This window comes from Centroberyx affinis, unplaced genomic scaffold (assembly GCF_046629955.1).
Source record: "Centroberyx affinis isolate AG114_WGS23_722 - 3 ecotype Tasmania unplaced genomic scaffold, CSIRO-AGI_Caff_v1 ptg000550l_1, whole genome shotgun sequence".
NCBI classification, from domain to species: Eukaryota; Metazoa; Chordata; class Actinopteri; order Beryciformes; family Berycidae; genus Centroberyx; species Centroberyx affinis.
The window spans coordinates 229,912-248,687 of NW_027279195.1; the positions used below are offsets into that span (position 1 = coordinate 229,912).

At 45.0% G+C, this 18,776-nt stretch overlaps 2 protein-coding genes across 3 annotated transcripts; both read right to left on the minus strand.

Moving 5' to 3' along the window:
* Nucleotides 1-1,208: 1,208 nt before the first annotated feature.
* LOC139642989 (uncharacterized) lies at nucleotides 1,209-9,259 on the minus strand. Of its 2 annotated transcripts, none has more exons than XM_071518096.1 (7): nucleotides 7,812-9,259; nucleotides 7,382-7,455; nucleotides 6,524-6,752; nucleotides 4,201-6,224; nucleotides 3,296-3,511; nucleotides 3,012-3,138; nucleotides 1,209-2,189 (listed from the first exon to the last, which is right to left on the minus strand). In XM_071518096.1, the coding sequence occupies exons 1-6, from the start codon at nucleotides 8,050-8,052 to the stop codon at nucleotides 3,034-3,036; spliced, it is 2,889 nt and encodes a 962-aa protein (XP_071374197.1). In that variant the 5' UTR covers nucleotides 8,053-9,259; the 3' UTR covers nucleotides 1,209-2,189; nucleotides 3,012-3,033. The 2 variants fall into 2 exon arrangements, with proteins under 2 accessions (XP_071374197.1, XP_071374196.1); XM_071518095.1 differs by having other exon boundaries at nucleotides 3,296-3,514.
* Nucleotides 9,260-10,479: 1,220 nt separating this feature from the next.
* On the minus strand, nucleotides 10,480-18,312 carry chaf1b (chromatin assembly factor 1, subunit B). Its single transcript, XM_071518097.1, has 14 exons — nucleotides 18,219-18,312; nucleotides 17,730-17,874; nucleotides 17,189-17,321; nucleotides 16,798-16,918; nucleotides 16,592-16,695; nucleotides 16,324-16,420; nucleotides 16,071-16,155; nucleotides 15,666-15,759; nucleotides 15,459-15,528; nucleotides 15,257-15,348; nucleotides 14,986-15,145; nucleotides 13,940-14,533; nucleotides 12,639-12,724; nucleotides 10,480-11,166 (listed from the first exon to the last, which is right to left on the minus strand). The coding sequence occupies exons 2-14, from the start codon at nucleotides 17,853-17,855 to the stop codon at nucleotides 11,066-11,068; spliced, it is 1,863 nt and encodes a 620-aa protein (XP_071374198.1). The 5' UTR covers nucleotides 17,856-17,874; nucleotides 18,219-18,312; the 3' UTR covers nucleotides 10,480-11,065.
* Between the last annotated feature and the right edge of the window lie 464 nt (nucleotides 18,313-18,776).

The following is an 18,776-nucleotide window of genomic DNA, read 5'->3' on the forward strand; positions in this document are numbered from 1 at the left end:
TGCCCAAAGCTCTTCCTCTGTCCTTCTAGATCATAACCTCTCCAGACAGAACTCCTCATCCTCCTCCTGATAGGAAGAATGCAGCGCAAAAGTAAGAAGCATCAACCAATCCAGTCTCACAGCACCGCTATTGTACTTGTATGATGGGAGTATGTGGGCAGCAGAGAATCAGAAAACAAATATTCTGCACAATTTAATCTCCAAATGAATGACAGAGTCTCTAGATGAACATTTACTGTTATAAATAATTACTAGCACAAAATGTAAACAAATTGTGGTACTTTTCAAAGAATAGAAGTTTACACCAATCCTTAGTTAACAAAATAATGAATCTTTAACAGACTGGATCCTCTTATATTTTAGACATATTCGGTGATGACTCACCCTCTACACAACAGGTTCCAACTAAGCTATCAGGGCAAAGGTAGGATTCTGCAAAGGGAAATTAGTACAACCAGGTTTAGCAAGTCTTTTGTTCCTTCAGCAATTAGACTGTTAAATGAGAGGGACAGTACAAAACATAGGATTTGATGGTTTTGGCCAGGGCTATGGTTATCCTTGTGCAACACTTGTATGGTGTATTTTATATATCTTATTTTATTTTATTAGTTGGTTATAATGCTGATGCAGAGTTTGGTTCTCAGGGATCATGTAGTCCACTGTATATGAAGTATTTATCTGTCTCTACATTAGTATGTGTGTCAGCGAATGCCCGAGCAAGGGTGCTTGGAAATACTCTGTATGTGTGTGTGGGCGTGTGTGTTGGGGGGGATGGAAGGGGGGACTGTATATTGTATAGTTGTATTTATATTTGTTTTTATGACTGCTCTGTGTACTTTTGCACCTTGACCACCTGAATTTCCCTATCTGGGATAATAAAGTTTACCTCGACCTTCACCTTGATGAACTTGAGGTTGACGTTTCTTTCTGAATGGATACATAGTTTTTTGGTAATGAACTCCAGATGCCAAAGGGAGTTTGACTGTATAGTTTGATTCATACAAATAACTATCCAGTAGATAATCAAGAGATTTGTCACACTAGAAATTACACTACATTTAAGTGTATTCACAAGCTGCAACATTTCCATTCATTAATTTCACAGTTACAGTGTACAATACCCATCCCGGAATGTGAAATTAAGGCAAGAATGACAGGATATAAAAGGCAAAAATTTATTCAATATCTTTTGACAGATAACAAGGGACAATGCTCAATTATTTCTAAAATCAATTTCTGAAACATCTTAAATGTCTCTTTATGTGCACACATTGCATTTATTCAGTAGGAGGGAAAATCTGAAATAGAACAAGGAAGACAAGAGCCTTGTCTTGGATTAAAGCGGGAGAAAAGATCAATAAAACATCCGTAATGACACACTTGTGTTGATTACTACTCAGAAATTCACATTAAAATCGGATACGTTTCCCTTTTTAAAATTGGCAGCCTTAGAAAAGACAGTGGAGTACAATGAACCTGCAGATACACATGCAGTGGTGTCATCACACTAGCCCCGGTCAAATCCTCCTCCCCGGCCCTCGGACTACAGTGGGACTAGCAGATCAATACAAAGGGAGAGGGAGACTAGCCAAGTCATACTTAATCTGAACACCAAAGGACAAAGACTAGGAGACACCCACTGAAACACCCAAAGGACCATCTCACTCACAGGACAGCCTCCAACTTCAAGTATTCCCTCCAGCTCCAGCATCACTTCAAGTATTCCCGCCGTGAACTCCGACCTTCAATTTCATTACCATTTCTTAGGTTTACAACATAAGCTATGATATAAGTGCACTCAAGATTCATCTATACATACAAAAATAATGATAGCAATAAGTAGTAGTAATAATAATTATCATCACAATCATTTTGCATTTCATTTTATACACAACTGCAATGTTTTATCACTTTACACCGTGGCATCACAGTTCCCCACCCCCTGAGTGTAACGTTCAAGTTTAACCCCTGTTGCTACCGAAATGCACACAGGAACCTTGGTTTGGTTATTTAAATAACATTAGCAATCATTGACAACGGCACTGATTAGAATCAGAGTAATTATGCCTCTCCACAGACCGGTGTGCTTGTGTGTGACGGATGCTTTGTATGTACAAGCTGCTGATCGACCGTGTGTCTCTCTCTCTCTCCATCTCGCTCATTGATCTCAGACACTGACAGCCTTCACCCTGGAAAATAAACAGGACTGTTGAAAAACGTTTTGACAAGGCGCTCTGGAGAATCAATGCTGATAGTGAACCCATGTGATCACAATACACTCCGGTCTACAGACAGAAAAGACACACACTCATATCCTCTGCACACTGCGCTGCCGTAAACAACTTATAGTCCCTCTTTCAACAGTTCCATGAACAGGGTTCCCTTTCAATGACTTGTTTGATGTAATTCAAGGACACAATTTGGCCTCAATAATGTTTTTTTCACTTCTTGCCAAGTCAAAAAAACACGGTGAAATCAGTCATTTTAAAACTGCTGCTAACAATGCAAATATCCATCCTAGGGTTTTCCTCAACATAAAGTGTTGATAGAGAGAGCTGAGACATATCGATGAATTTGGGTGCTACATTTTTTTTTTTTTAAGATTATTTTTTTGGCATTTTTTATGCTTTATTTGAGAGATATAGTGAGAGAGAGACAGGAAGGTATGGGAGAAAGAGCGAGGGGAGGACATGCAGCAAAGGACCACGGGTCGGATTCGAACCCGGGTCGCTACGGGAAGGCCTGAGCCAAATGGTACGCGCCCTACTCGGTGAGCCACCAGGGCGCCCCTGGGTGCTACATTTTAATTAAAAAAAATTCAAGTACTTTCAAGGAAATCTATTCATTTTCAAAAACTTTTAAGGCCTTATTTTATATTTCTCAAATCCACAAACCAAGTATTTTCAAGGCCAGAGGGAACCCTGCACGAAGGATGGTGGACGTGCAAACCAAGCACAAAGCATATCAGCTATTCAGTTCAGTGTGGCTCAGCCTTTCATGCTCCCACCCACCTCAGTCTCTGCTCAGCCCGCCTCAGGAGGCGGCGGCAATGCAGCTGCGGCATTTGTACAACTTCTGGTCATGGGTACGGATGTGGTTCCGTACATTCCTCAGTCGAAAGAACGTCTTACTGCAGAGCTGCACAGCGCAGAGGGAGAAAGGGTTAAGAGCACAGAAACGAATAGATAAGGAGTGAAGATAGGGGAGAAATTGGAGTAACGCTGAGGATGTGGATGGAGGATTTAGACTCTAGAGCCAAGTGGGTCAGGTATGGTTTAAGGCTGCTGTTGCTTACCGGACATGGCCAATGCTTGCCCTCGATGTGCCTGAGGCGATGCATGATGAGCGCATCGCAGTCCCTGTAGGTGGTGCGGCACTGCGGACAGGCATGGGCCGACTTCGGGCCCTTGGGGGCCTGACTACGAGGGCCCCGAAGCTGCTTTAGCCTCGCCCGATGGATGGATTCCAACAAGTCGCACTTTCTGCCACTCACAGTGACGACTTTACCTTGCTGCTGCAGATACACGAAGAAGACAAACAGAACAATTACACCTTACAGTTATGTGCATTAGCATGGATGCTAAAATACAATTTCTCAAACATGACTGAAGCTAGCAATGCAAACCTAAAATGTGGTGAATAACCAATTATGGTAACGCTTTACTTTACAATGCCCTTATTCCAGTGTATTAACCTATGGAAAAGTATTTTAAGTTTTACTGTATGTAGGTAAATCTCCCTAATACATAATGCTTTGTAACAGCACATTTGAATTAAGCCATTTGAATGGTGTATTACAAGGTTTTAAGTACAGTGATATCGTGTACTTACAATACTATTGTAAGTACACAATATCACTGTATATTAGGTTAATAGACAGTTTAATACAGTGGAATAAGGCCATTGTAAAGTGTTACCCAAATTATTTGAATGCTTTTACAGAATCCTTGTCCTCTAATTCTTTTCTGAAATATTATGGTAGTGGAAACGATACTCCAGATCTACATAACTATCTACATAACTCTCTGCACAGCTAGAATTTAGATTAGACCTGCTAACTCCTAAAAGAAGGTGAGGTTAGATTATGACTAACAAAGAACTAATTTAATCCACCCAGTGTCTACAGTGTCCCTTCTCTACTGCCCTTTTCTGGATGGATTATAGCCACAGAAACATGAATCACTCGCCACTGCTATGTACCTTTGGCCTGTTCCGTGTGGTCTTTGACCCTGCAGATTTGGCCAGATGAAGAGTGTTGTTATGGGAGTTTGGCCTGGGTCTCTGGACCCTGCTTTGGCTCACACTCTTCTCCTCCCTCTCCTTCTTCACCTGAGGCAGGGCGGGGGGGGCTCCCCTGGTTCTTAGTGCCCTGTGTTGGGGCTCCTCGGCTCCGAATTTCTCTCCCACTTGTGACACGGAGCGCGTCAGGCAGATATCCACGCTCTCCTCCTCCCTCTTCACTACCGCCACGGGCACCCCTGCCGGCCGACAGAAGCTGAACAGAAAGCCTGGGTCCAGTAGTTTGATGGGGGGTTTGCTCTGCCGCTTGCCTAAGTCTGGTGAGGGAGGATCAGGGAAGGGTCCAGCCACCGGCACGGGGTCCGCTGGCTCTTCTTTAATGACCTTGTACAGAGGATGGCTGTAGATGGACGGTGGAGGTGAGGGGTCAGATATTTGCAGCCCGTCAGATTTGTTATCCTGAACTCTCGTTCTAGTGTCCACGACCCCCCTCAGTCCCTGGCTCCCTGCCTTCCTTCCCTCCTCTCTGGGCTTACACTGCGTCTTCTCAGCCTCCCTCGTGGAACTCCGCCTAAGCTTGGCCTTTGTCACCGGTCGGCCGCTGTTGTAGCGCAGCGTTCTGACCGTCTCCACGGTGACCTTATTTCTGGCTTGTGTCCTGCGAGGTGTGTGGCCACGGCGACTGTTTGATGGGAGTGCGGGACCTGAGATAGAGTACTCAACTGGTTCTGCTTTGACCCTGACTGTGTTCCTCGCCAGCGTTTTGAACTTGTTGCGGCGAGCAGGCGGCAGGGCAGGAAGCGGGGCACTATCACCCCTCCTCACCGAGCGTCTGAGTTCCCTCCCCCCGAAGGCAGGCCTGGGCGCAGGCTGGAGCACGTCGAGTAACACCCCTTTACTTCGCATGCTCCTGTCACTGGGAGGGACACGTCGGGGGGTGGACTTTGGCCTCTTCACCCTCATCTCCTCCGTGCTGAGTGGATCCACAGGTTCAGTCTTGATGACCTTGTTGAGGAAGCGAGTGTTGACGGTGTTACAGAGGGGAAGTGACAGTGGCAGATCCCCAAATGTCAGACCTGGGGCTGGGGGGCGGGGTTTCCGCCGCTTGGTCAGCGAGTAGTTGTTGGCCTTCAGCTTCCTCAGGCGTTTCTTCTGTCTCCAGCCAATCAGATCTTCCGGTCTGGGGAGGAGGGCAGTCCTCTGCAGCCCCAGGACGTTCATGAGCCTGTACTTCTCCTGTGCTCGTGCATAATCTTCTTCATCCTCTCCCACCTCCACCACTTCCTGCTTTACCCTAACTGGACTACACACAGCAGCGGGCCTCGATCTGGGGGTGCAGGAAGGCCGGGGGATAGAGGGAGATTTTCTGTTTCGTCGAGGGCTCTCTGGTCGGGGCAGCAACTTCTGAACCTGCTGGGCGGCACCAGGAGTGGAGCGGAGAAGACGGGTGTTTGAGGGGGATGAGGGGGGACAATTCCGTGACTGTGGGGTGGATATGGAGTTTCGGGGGGCTGTGGCCTTCTTGGAAGAGGGAGATTTGAAGTCCATGAGCTTCATCCTGTGTGTGGGACTGAGAGGGAGGCCATTGTGGCCTTGGGGTTGCAGTCTGGGTGGTCCGCGCAAAATGCGCCTGGGGCTTTCTTCTAAAGACTCATCTGATCCATCCAGCATCAGACTGAAGTCGTCGTTCAACTTCTCCTCTCCCACCGAGACCCTCTTCCTTTTCCTTTCCCTCTGTTGCTGGTGAAGCTGGTGGCGTGGACCAGCACCGGCTGAGGGAAAGTCCCTGCCAGCGTGCTCCGTCCTGGGGCAGCACGAGGGCAGCTGCTCCTGCTCTTTCAGGAGGGCGGAGCAGGCTTCCACGGCGAGCCACATGCCCAGGTGGCGGGCCATGGCGATGACTTCAGGCAGGTCCTCCTGGCGCACGCACAGCGTGGAGGAGTAAGAGAAATCCAGCAGGGACAGCAGGCTCTCCTCGCTGAAACCTGAGAGACAGGGAGCCTTTAATTAGATACGCTCAACGCTGGTCAATGAGTGAGTGAGATGAGCGAGATGAAAGAGAGTGGTTGTAAACAGAGGATCAGAGAGACAGTGGGAAGAGTGGGAGTCAAGTGTAAACATAAGGGAGGAGACTAGGGATCTAACAACTGCTTTAATCAGAGCAACCTCTGCTACTAAAAGACAACACACATCGAGGACAAAAATAACGTGAACGAAAAGAGCGACTATGCTGTGACGTTTAACGAGGTCAGTTTGGTCTCTAGGCGTCTGCCCTCTGACCTACCGGTGAGGTCTACGTCCGCCTTCGTGCTGGAGCCCATCTCTGAGAAGATTTCCTGGAAGTACTCGCTGACAGCCGCCAGCACGGCTCTGTGGGCCGAGTAGGATCGCCCGTCCGTCCGCAGGGTGATGTCACAGAACAGCCCCGCCTCCCGCTGACTCCTCAGCTTGCTCAACACGTCGCCGCTGTGCGACGCCACCGTCTTCGAGACACGTCCTCCGCTGCCCCGGTCCTGAGAGAGAGACAGAGAGAGAGAGAGAAATCATTAGAGAGGAATATAATGTGTGAGAAGGCACTTTTGGAATATCAGCGTGTGAGAGTTAAGTGAGAGCGAGAGAGACCAAGTGTGAATTGAAATGTGTGAGATGCAGAAAAACTGACAAAACCGAGGAGGAGATGAGAGTTCGACAGGAGGGTGAGAATGAATAACCTCAAGGCAGCGCTGCTTGTCGGAGCAGCTGCTGTACAGCCAGTAGGGCTGGGCAATAATTCAATATTATCGTTTATCGTCTTTCAGTGGAATCATATTGTGATGACATGAAGATATTTTAATATCGTGACACACATTTCTGCTGTCTAAATTGATGATGACAAGCAAATTTTACTTAAAAACTCTGATAAAATGAGGTATGGTAGGAACATTATTTGAATATTTCTGTTTTGTTTGACATCACACCTAACATTACCATTCGGTTCAATGAGATGAACATTAATTTGATTATTTAACGTGATTTCGCATACATGAACCATATCGTGATATATATTTATATCGAGAAAAATCCTTATGCTTATCATGATATTGATTTCAACCATATCGGCCAGCCCTAAAAGCCAGCCTCTGTGGCTCTGGTCAGCCCTTACCTCTGCTCTCTTGCTGCGCTGCCCCAGGCACTCTGGACAGCCCAGGACAAAGTCTCGGATCTGGAAGTACATTCCTGCGGGGGAAAACAATAACGCCAACATCAGAATGTGAGGCAAAGTAGGAGCCAGGGCCATGATTAACAGCCTCCTTCCATGTCTGATTCAGACTGTTTATTTAATCTTTTGATTGATTAAATTATTAGTGTGTGGATGTGTTTCAAAGGTACTACACTTCCTGATATTAAGGAATGACTAACCTATGCTCAGGGAAAGAAAATTAACTAGAGAGAAGTCACAACTAGGATTCAGAGAAAATCCCCCCCCCCAAGCTTTGTAGCAGCCCATAGTCTGTATGTTATAGGACTATGCAGGCAGGAACCACATGATATCCTATGAAGTCAGATGCAAGGCAAGGCATTGATGTTCCTACCCTCCCACCAGTAGTTCTCAGCCACGCATTTGTAGGTTTCCTCCTGGGAGAAGTGGCGCAGGCCGGGCCTCCTCCGGTGGAAGGTGGAGATCGCCTCATGTCTCCGGTCCTCATCCAAAACCTCCCGGTAGTTGATGAAGCCCCTTTCCAGCTTCTTACGGTACAGCAGCCCGTCGATCACCTCAAAGTTGGGCGAGCGCGGCGTCGGTCCACGCCCTTTCAAGTTACCGACTGAATCCATCTCCCCAGCAATCTGCCCGTCTCCGTCCGACCAAGGTTTGGACGGACAAAACGTTTCTGCGTTCCCGTAATGCGCGTTATTATAGGTTTAAAGGGCTTGATTATCTGATGTGTAATGTAACTTTATCCCGTGTCGGAGGCACTACGGCGTCTTCCTCTCCGTCGCCTGAAATAAACAAAAACTCAATCCTGTTTCGCTCAGCCGAGTCGCCCCTTGTGCGTCACGGCGGGGAGCTGCAGCAGCCAAAAGTTGCCCACCGTCCCGACATAAACTCCACGTGGGCCCGATGACAGGAGACAAGAGACCACCGGCAGCCTAGTTACGAGTCCCGACAATCAAACTTTGACAGCCTAGTAGTTTTAGGGTATCGTATCCCATTGGACAGCTATAACAGATCCAGATCAGTTAGCGGAAATGAACCGTACTCATTATGGCTTATAAAGGTATTGTTTTAAATGAGGGTCATCGGCGCTTTGAATTTAGGTTACAAGAAGAAAGTCAACATGCTCAGATGGGAGTCAGCAGCATTTCAGTGCAGGGTCCTGCACTGTACATGTCTGTCCAGGAGGACATCTCTTCTCTCCAGCTACCAAAACAGTTGCCGGAATATAAACTAAAATCGATTAAATATTATTTCAACTGAAGATTTTGATTGGACAGGGTTTGGTTATATTGATCTGTAATTTTGCCGTTACTATGTGTGTATCAACACCAATGTCCACTGTCCACCCAAGTGTAGATAATAAATGCAGGAGAGTATCGTGCCAATCTCAGGCGTAAACGCCAAGTGATAGAAAGTCCCCAGTTTCACAATGACCACGTATAACAGGGACCAGCGCCAACTAGTCCTGTTTATCAACAGTCCCTCTCCCGTCCGGCTCGGTGGTCGGGGCTGGCCTGCGGAGCTACACGACGACAGGCAGCTTTACCTCCGGCGTCAACTTGAGATTTCTTTTCGCTAACTCGACTCGGAAGCAACATGATGATGCAGCTATCTGCTCAGCATCGCGACTTGAACGACCTAAACGCGAGGTTGTCTGCCCGATCATCTCAAATGTTGCAAATCACCGGCGGATCCCGTCAAAAGCGAGCCAACAAGCTCCGGTTTGGTAGCCGACACATTCCATACAGCTCTCGTTTGCGTAAAGCCAGTCAGATGATCAAATAATCCATTTTTTTTTAAACTCGTAACCTTTTGTTTGTTACTAAAGAACAGCGAAACCGAGACGCCTCCTCCCCGCCTTCAGACAAAGGCCATTAGCAGAAGCTTTAAAGAGCCTCGGCGAGACGAAATGTGATTGGCTGATAGAACTGCCACTGAGCTCGTTTTTTTTCTCTCGTGCATCAAGGTAGGTTGTTCGCACACGATGTCAGTCGACTATTTGCCTCACTTGGTGCACAGTCAAGTTGAACAGTGAGAATGAGATACATCCAGTGGCTCTTTCTTCCATTTAGTGATAAGGAAACTATTCAATCTAGAGTCCGGATTTTATCTTCTCTGCATTCAAGCCCCAGATATGACATGAGACCAAGATTACTTAGCCAAAAATAACCACACTGCCAAATGAGTGACTTTTATTGTAGCTATCAATGTCACCTTACTGTGATTGTCTTAAATATTGTAATACTGGCAGACAATACAGCATCTACCAGCCACTCAGCAAACTGCCTTAATAACTTGGCAGTCAAACTCTACTGAATATGAATATTCTGCTCTATTCTTCAGTCACTGTGATACACCTTCACACCAGTTCTCTTCTCTCAAACATCCAGTGCAATGATTTCATCTAAGTCAGGGAAGTTTGATGTTGACTTCTAATACAGTGAGCATAATTTTTTTTCAGTTTTTGATGGTGAGATGGTACAAAGCTGTTAGGACTGAGTGAGAGCCGAACCTTCCACTGCAGCCAATATTTCTATCTTTGGGGAACAAATATCCAGCACCCAGCAACAATGCAGGCACAGAGATTTTGGCTCATTTGGAAAGTAGCTGGCTGGCTATGGTCTTACAGACTATGGGACACTTAATTAAATATGCATACTCTAGACCAATCAGAGCATTCATTAAAGCCTGGGTGTAGGTGACATCATTTACAACAGGAAGTATATTGGAATTCTAAATGTTTGATTCTGTTGACAACCAGAGGGAGCTTTTCAAAGGGCGTTAGTCAAATTTCCACAATGCTGACGGTTATAATTATTTAGGTAACTTTACATTTACAGGTCCTTTGTTAAATTATACCATTAAATTGAGAAATGCAATTCTCATTGTGCTGGACGTTTAATACAAGGATTGTCCTTGAGTTATACTCTTTCAGCAATGATTCAGACAAAACAAGGTTCTCCGGTACAGTTGCATACTAGATGTGATTAGAAGAGCACAAATCATCCCGACTGTTTAATACAGATCACTTGTAGACGCAGGAGAAATGTTCTTTATTAGACGGAGAGAAAATGTTGTGAATGCTTGACAATTTTTGAGCCTTTCAATCAGGCTGTTGGTCCATTGCATTTGGCAAATAAGAGTCAGCCTGTATGCTACACCATTCAAAGCTCACACAATCCACTAAACCTTGAAGTACTTGACAAAGTTTTTTTTGTCCTTCGGATTTGCGGCACAGTTTTAGTTTCGTAATGTTCTCAATGAGAAATAAGACAGAGTGCATATTCCTTTTTACAGGAGCAGTTTAGTATCCAAATGTTACCCAAATCACAATATAATACAATTATCTAACTGACTATGTATATAATACAAACCGAATACATGACTAAAAGAAGAAATAATTCAAAGACGACAATGACCGTAAGGCAATTTGTTTCATAACAGGTGAGCGCATAACGTGAGGTTAAACCTGCATCTAGTTAGATAAAGTACAGATATATTACAATATCAACTAAAACATGATGATTCTGCATTATGGTATTACACCCGTAGAGAAGTGTTTTTGTATTCCAGCTGTTCAAGCACACCAGTCTCCACTGTATGTAACCTGGCCTGTCCCCACAGCCAACACTAAGCCTGGGTGACATTGGTCTTGGCTGGAGGGTTGCTGGTCTTGGGGCGTTTGGACTCCGGAGGCTGGCACACCGGATCAGAGGGAGGAGACGGGCGCTCTGGAGGAATACAAATGTAGGGATCAATGACAGAAGGGTTACACATGACAGCAAGGTTATGTATACAATGTGTTTTCTGCTGTGTACAGCAGGACAAGGAATCTTGTGCTCCAAGACTGACGCTCATAGACCTGCATTTCTGAGCCAATCTAACTATGACTGGACAATGACGATATGCATAAAGCTTGTTTGATTCAGTCAAGATCCATCCTACAGTGCAATGAGCAAATGTGCATGGTGAGATAAACTGACTAGTTGGCATGCTAGCAACAGAAATGTAGCCTTTGTTGAAAATGTCAGTCAGGCTATCCCACTGGCATATAATACTAGGTATCTACAACATCCTGGGTTCAAATCCGACCCAAACTCAAAAACTTTGATCCTATTTAACTGCATCAGAACTAGATTTGAAGCTACCTAGCCAACTTGCTACTGATTTGTCACCATAGCTGATACTGCGTGATGCTCTGTGAAATATCTGGGGGGCTGGTGTGACTTGAAACCTGATGAGAAGAATCTTCACGCACATACAGTCATACTTGCCCAAATTATTTTTGGAAATGTATCTGAATAGCACAAGAGTAGGAAATTGCATAAACATACAGAAAAAGCATGGGACAGAGCTTTGCTTTTTTCATGCCATGCAAGATTGGGTCATGTCACTGTGTGCCTTCAGTGACTGCAATGAAAGCGTAAAGAGAATGAGTCCATGATAGTCTTTTAGACTAGAAGATTTCAGTTGTTCCGAAGGCTGTAACATTTTCCCCCCAAACTTGTGTTCCAATAACACCATTTCTAGAAGAAGTCTAAATTTAAAAAAAAAAAAATACACATATTTATAAATACTGTATTGAACCTCGGGTGTGATTAGCTTGACTAATGCTTGTTGGTAGGATGAATACAGGACCTGTTGCCCTACAAGGAAGGTTCAACTAAGTAACAGTTGGTGCACAGTTGTATTCTGTAACTTTGGTACTGTGCGACGACAGGATCTTGCAGTCAAGCTGGATGTCTTCTAGTCAAGCTGTAAAATATTACAATTGTTAAACAGTGTTTTTAAGCTACAGTGAAGTGCCATACATCAAGGCTTTTGTGCCAAGCTACGTCACAGTGGGGGTCGCTGCACACCTGCATGTACATGCTGACACTGAATTGCTATGAAGCAAGCAATGCTCTGTCATTCACCAAAACACTTCTGCTGGAATCAATGCAAATATCAACTAACTGGGTAAGCATTGGATTTGTAGAAAAATACTGCGATACAATGACAGCACAGTTTCTGTGTGACAGATCCCACTGGAAATCTGATTGTGCAAGTGAGTCTGAGGCTGTGTCAATATGGAGGATGGAGGAATTTCAGTGTCACATATGATTTTCAGCCATCAAACTTCTGTTTAGTTGGGAGATTTGAAATAAATGGCCACATAAAATAACAAACATCCATAAAAGTTGCCCTTATTGGTTATACTAACCGTGTTTGGCCTTCTCAGTGGAGGAGGGAGTGAAGAGTGTACCGGCAGCTGGAGATCGGGAGGCAACAGGAGTCAAAGATACTCGCCTGGAAACAAATGGAAAAAGCAGATCAGTGACAGGCCTCAAGGTATGAAAGTGATTGACCAATAAACAAAAAACCCCCAACATTAAACAGGTAGGAATATAAAACCTGAAAACAAGATAAAAAACCCTTCCGCAATCAACAAGGTTCACCACTACCGACCCACCGCATCATCTCCTAGTCTGGTCTTCTGCTTTAGTCGTGGTCTACTAGTGAACTAGTCAAGACTGACAAGGCAGACACACATTAAGAGTCACAGAGACAAACCAAACACACAACCATACGCAGGCCTGCCATTGTCTGCGAGCAGTCTCTTACAGTGATCATTATTTTATAATCAGTGGGGGGTCCAACGAATCCCCTATACCAGACAGGGCTTTGTTCTCACTGCCAGTAATGAGCACATGTAAACCAACAAAAACAGCTTGAGCTTATTACAGATCCTTATGACACTGCTACATTTTTAGAATAGAGATATTACACAAATTATATATAAAAAATACATTTTGCACATTTAAAAAGTAAAAAAAAAAATGCATTACTACTCCGAGTATGCCCTCCCTCACCAGTATCTTTGCCAGATAATCAGCTTAGCTACTTTATCATCATGAGGGAGGTGGTAGGTGGTAGGTGGTAGGTGGATGCAGTGTGTCCTGTGTAGACAGACTTCCTCAGTCTGGCTCCAGTCAACACACAACATTTGAATAAGAGTTCAAGGATTTACATAAATTACTATGTTGTATTCTTGTCTCAGAGAGTTCATGCCCCGGCACTCCTCCCACCGCCTACATCTGAGTTGAGTTTGTTTTAATACCGTTAGTGAATTATGAATTTTCAGAAAATCTTGCCAGAACAGAAACTCTAATATACGAGGTTGCCAAACACAGGAAATGGAGCTCAACTGGAATTTAGGACATTAGTGATTTTAGCAATGTACACACTTACTCACAGATATGGGTTGTAACTGTAAATCAAACACACATAAATAAATAAAACACCCACATAGTTGAATGCTGATATAATCCATGAATAACACAGTCGACTTCTCACACACATGCAATACTGGCACACACACACACACACACACAACGTGCGACCAATCAAAGCACCCCCGTGTCTGTAAAAAGCCTTACACCTTACCTAGGGCACAATAACATATTCCCTGTTCCTCTTTCTCTCACTCTGACAAGCAGACATGACGATGCCCTTTGTGCTCACCTTGGAGTGGGCCCCTTGGGGGTGGTTGTAGCCTTAGGAGTACTGGGCCCAGGAGTGTTAGCGCTGTTGAGGACTTTGGGGGTGGAGGGAGTGAGGGGGGCGATGCGTGGCTGGGTTGAGGAGGAGCTGGTCGGGGTAAGAGGGGCGATGCGAGGCTGGGGAGTAGAGGGGGCGCTCGTGCTTCCAGATGTTGGGGTCTGAGGTGCAGGGGCTGTGGCTTTAGGGGTAGAGGACTTCCCCCAGCCCTCCAGGGTGTTGAGGGTGATCCTACGGGGCTGAGGTTTAGTCTTGGCACTAGGGGGGTTCTTCTTGTCCTCTGGGGAGGTGAGAGAGGACAGGGGCGTGGAGGGGGCATCTTTACCAAGACCCGTGTGGGATGTGGCAGCGGGGGCAGAGGTTTGAGGCTGGGGTACAGGAGACGAGGTCCTGGCCACTGAAGTCTTCTTGCCCTTTTTCTCAAGGCCACTGTTTGGGGTAATGACCTCCAGGGCGGGGGGCTCCTTCAGAGGAGTGCCCAGCTCTCCAGGAGAGAAGGACAGGAAGGAGCAGTAGCCGTCTGTGGAAGACACGGCCAGGAAGGAACCGTCACGAGACCTAAACAGGACATGATATAATAGGAGGCAAACGTCAATGGCTGGAATGCTAAAATATCAATGAATCATAGCTGCTGATCTTTTTAACTAATCCTTCTGATAATTATAAAAATAACTGTGTGTAGAATAAAGTCAGTATCACATGTGTTGTGGATGACAACTTAAAATTAACTGGTTTACATAATCGGCATAATGAGCAAAAACAAAACGATGCAATAATATCTTCTTTGTTTACTTGTTGACATATTTATGCTGATACATGCAACAAAAGACATTTTACTGCAAATTACGACTATACAAAGCATTTTGGAACATATATGAAGATTCATAGTTTTTTTTGTAAAGCTTGGGTTCAGAACTTTAATACAGTTCAGTGCACCAAACTTTTCATTCCCCTAACTGATGACTATTCTAAAAAGGTGTTTAGATATACAAGGAACTACTATGGTTTACCATGTGAGGTCACTGAGTGTGTGGTAGTGGATGTTGGACACCAGGCCAAAGGGAAGCGTCTGCTGCGTGTCATACAAAAAGATGGAGTCCTCAGATGCCACTGCGAACACCATGCGGTACGGCAACTGGAACACACTGGGCAGAACACTGACAGAACCATCTGTGGAACAGAATTGGAGGGAAAATGAAGAAACCAAACAAGACAAGGGAGTACTGACAATCAGAAAATAAGGATTTAATTAATTGCTCTAGTGTTAACAGATGTCCTTGCCTTCTTCCTTCTTGGTCCTCAGTTCAAAGTAGACTGGGCAGCAGCGCACAGCCAGGGTAGCTTTAGTTGGACAGGGCAAGTGGGCTATAGGTCTAAAACACATAGGAGGCAGAGAGATTTGCATGTTGATTACCAGCGTTACTATGCACAGCACTATGATTCAGAATAGTTTGTCAATGCCATAGCCCACAGCAATAGTCACCTCTTGAGGCCCTTCCTCGAAAAGATATAGGTGGTATTTGTGACGTTTTCTCCTGCCTCCACACATCCCGCTGAGGAGAAAAGAGCAGGATCCAACTTATTATGATCTCTGCTCGCAGGATATTACAACACAGGATATTTCCCCAGACAGACTCCAGTTAAAAGTTCGAATTTGAGCATGTTGGTGTGTGTGTGTGTGCGCGTGTACCTGGGGCGAGCAGGAAGGATCCATCTGGTGTGAAGGTAAGGCGTCTAAAGAATGACCTCATGCTGTCATCGTGGAACATTCTATAGGGCTTGACCTGCAACGATACACAAATGCCATGCTAGGAGAATGTATGTAATTTGTGTCATATCAGCTTTTGAAATTTGTGCCAACATGTACAAGTAAGGGTCCTCGGCAGCTAGGTGGCAAGTAGGGAGACCATCCTTCAACCAAAAGGCCTGGGTTCAAGCCCCTATGACAGTAAGCAAGGACATGAAGTGTCCTTGAGAAAGACCCTGAATCTTTACCAGCTCCAGGGGTACTGTTCCTGTGGAGAGGGGCACGTGGAAAGAGAATTCCTCCTTCAGAGGTCAATAAAGCATCACATAAAGCATGTCTAACACTGACCTCTCCCTCTCCAAGTGGCCCAGAGCTCATCTTACTGACACAGTAGGCCTTCTTCCTGGTGTGAGTGCTGTACACACGCATCACTCTAAGAGGGAGGGAACAAAAACATCTTCAATATCAATCCACTGAATCCCATAGTCAGTGACTTCAGGGATTGGCACTGACCAAGCAACAACAAATAAATTAATTTCATGATCATTATACCAGAGAAAGCGAAGGACAGTCTGAAACAGAATGAGTCTGTGTTTTCTACCTGTCACAGCTGAGAGTGGCAACATACTGTCCCAGAGGATCCCAGGTCACCCCCTGCACATAGCTCTTATGGTCATTGAAGATACACAGCTTCTGACCTAAACACAAAACAGTTATAATTAATAAATCAAACATATAGATATACTCCATCACATATTTTACAGTATGCCATGTCTTTGCATCACTGAAATACTTGTCAAACCTATTTACCATACAAGACAAATAACACTTCATGTATGGAACCCAAATAAACATGATGCTCATCAAACCTTTGGTGACGTCCCACATGATAGCAGTGTTGTCCACAGACCCAGACACCATGAAATTTCCATCGCGGGTCCAGGAAATGTCATAAACATCCTCTATGTGTCCCCTAAAAACATTTCTCAGTTTAATAATAATAATCCATAAAAAACAAGATGCTGGATAGTATTGAAGTTCAAGTGAACAAAGCGTGCGTACAGTTCTTGCTCACCTTAGTGTCTTGACCACAGACCAGCTCTCCTTGTTGAGCTGAGCATCTTCATCCTCCTGGAAGACCAGGGCCTGCTCAGGCTCCTTACTGTCATTGAGCTTCCACAGCAGAATGGCAGCATCTGTATCATATGAAAACATACAAGTAGTTTTAATTTGGTGTTGTCAATTCAGTAGAGCAGAGCTCATTGTATTTTTGTCTGTACAAAATAGTTCTGTTTTGAGAATAGCATCATCTGTGTCTTTTAAACAGTGACCGATAAATTCAAGATAGCAAAGATTTTCCAAATTTCATATATATCTTCCTGGAGTGAAACCCTTCAAATTTTATCGAGCACAACAAATTCAGGTATACCAGGCATTAATAAAGGCAAGGTGTGTGTGCAACATACCGTCTCCTCCAGAAGCAAGCAGCTCGCCATTGGGACAGAAGCGCACCACGTTGACAGCCTTGGTATGTCTGGCCAAGTTAGACAGAAAGTCCACCACTGCCTTCCCATCTGGGCCCGTCTCTACCCGCCACAGCTGCATCAACATCAGAACAAAAGGTCAGTAATTCACTATAAACAGGCTAGGCAACTTTTTTTTTTTGTTAAAAATAAAATATCAACTATCAACCAGACCTTTGAATCCGCCCACTCCATGGAGTGTAACAAGTTGACAATTCTGTCTGATATCAGGCAAATACACTCCTTGACTCTCACATGTACTTTCCACTTTGTTACAATGTCCCTCTGCACTGTATAAAAACTACGTTGTTAACGTGCCTGCAATCATGTGACAAAGACAAACCCCTGTGTACTTAAAGTACATGGCCATTAAAGTGAGTTAAGAGCGAGGTTCTCTTACAAGACACTTTGTGTCAGTAACGACAGCATAGTTCATCACTGTATAGCTTTAACCAAGTGTATTCCCTCCTCCCTTACTACTCACTCTGACTGTGGTGTCTACTCCAGCTGTAGCCAGCCGGTGAATGCGTCCATCAGCGTTGTGTTGGAAGTCCAGACTGTAGACGGGCTCCTTGTTGTGCCATGCAATCTCACACGTTACCACCTTCATGCTAATATCCGACACCCACCTCCATGAAAACAAACACAATGTACCCCACTGAGTTAACAGACATTAGCATTCATACCGCCATTATCAGACCATTTTAAATCTGGTAATCTGGTAATTTAGATATGCTAGTGAATATAGACATTGCGTTACGGATCACACGGAACAATGGCTAGCTAATAGGCTAATTTAGCTAGTACGTTAACATTAGAACTGAATACTGCAGCTAACAGAGTTAGCATTAACCTAACCTGGGTTACTGAGAATGACATGTAACTTTAGTAAATGAATACAACAGCAAATTCAGATATATATGCGACGTTAACTAACGTGTATGTGCGCATTATAAATATACACGAGTTATACCTGTTTTCCAATCAACTAACGTTATTTCGAAATACTTTCCACCCGGTCCTGCGTTGAACAGCTGAAGACTTCAGTGGATTTCCCGCGTTCGATTCGCTCAAAACTTCCGGTGTAGGAGGCTGCCGTGATTGGACAAGAACACAGAACAGGGCGGCGATGGGTACGCTTGATTTTCATTCCGTCGTGCCCGAGGGTAGCGCAGTCTTCTACAGTGTAAATCAGTGTTGTTTCATCAATGTACAATGGGAGTTTAAAAGAGCCCCCTCTGCTGGGCTACTACACCACTGTCCCCATACGAATGTACACAGGTCATCTACAGTGTTGGACACAACGCTCCACGCTTTATTGAGCAGATTCATAATACAGATGCAGCCAGGCAACTGGGTGGTTTAACCTACTAACCAACTTTTACTCAATGACATGATTTTAGTGACAGGCTAGGCTGATGCCTGATACAGCAGTGGTTCTCAATCCTGGTCCTCAGCACCCAGAGCCCTGCTGGCTTTCATTCTAGCATCTAATCAGGGATTATTTTACACCTGGGATGCCAGGTGGATG

What these genes read in the sequence shown, in the direction of transcription:
- chaf1b (XM_071518097.1), bottom strand. Translation starts at nt 17,855, where the DNA reads ATGAAGGTGGTAACGTGTGAGATTGCATGGCACAACAAGGAGCCCGTC. An exon ending in ATCCTTCCTGCTCGCCCCAG is followed by an intron (nt 15,529 to 15,665) that starts GTACACGCGCAC and finishes TTTTCTCCTCAG; the next exon opens with CGGGATGTGTGGAGGCAGGA. An exon ending in CACTGAGAAGGCCAAACACG is followed by an intron (nt 11,167 to 12,638) that starts GTTAGTATAACC and finishes GTATTCCTCCAG; the next exon opens with AGCGCCCGTCTCCTCCCTCT.
- LOC139642989 (XM_071518095.1), bottom strand. Translation starts at nt 8,052, where the DNA reads ATGGATTCAGTCGGTAACTTGAAAGGGCGTGGACCGACGCCGCGCTCG. An exon ending in TGAGAACTACTGGTGGGAGG is followed by an intron (nt 7,456 to 7,811) that starts GTAGGAACATCA and finishes TTTCCCCCGCAG; the next exon opens with GAATGTACTTCCAGATCCGA. An exon ending in CCACACGGAACAGGCCAAAG is followed by an intron (nt 3,515 to 4,200) that starts GTACATAGCAGT and finishes GTGTATCTGCAG; the next exon opens with CAGCAAGGTAAAGTCGTCAC.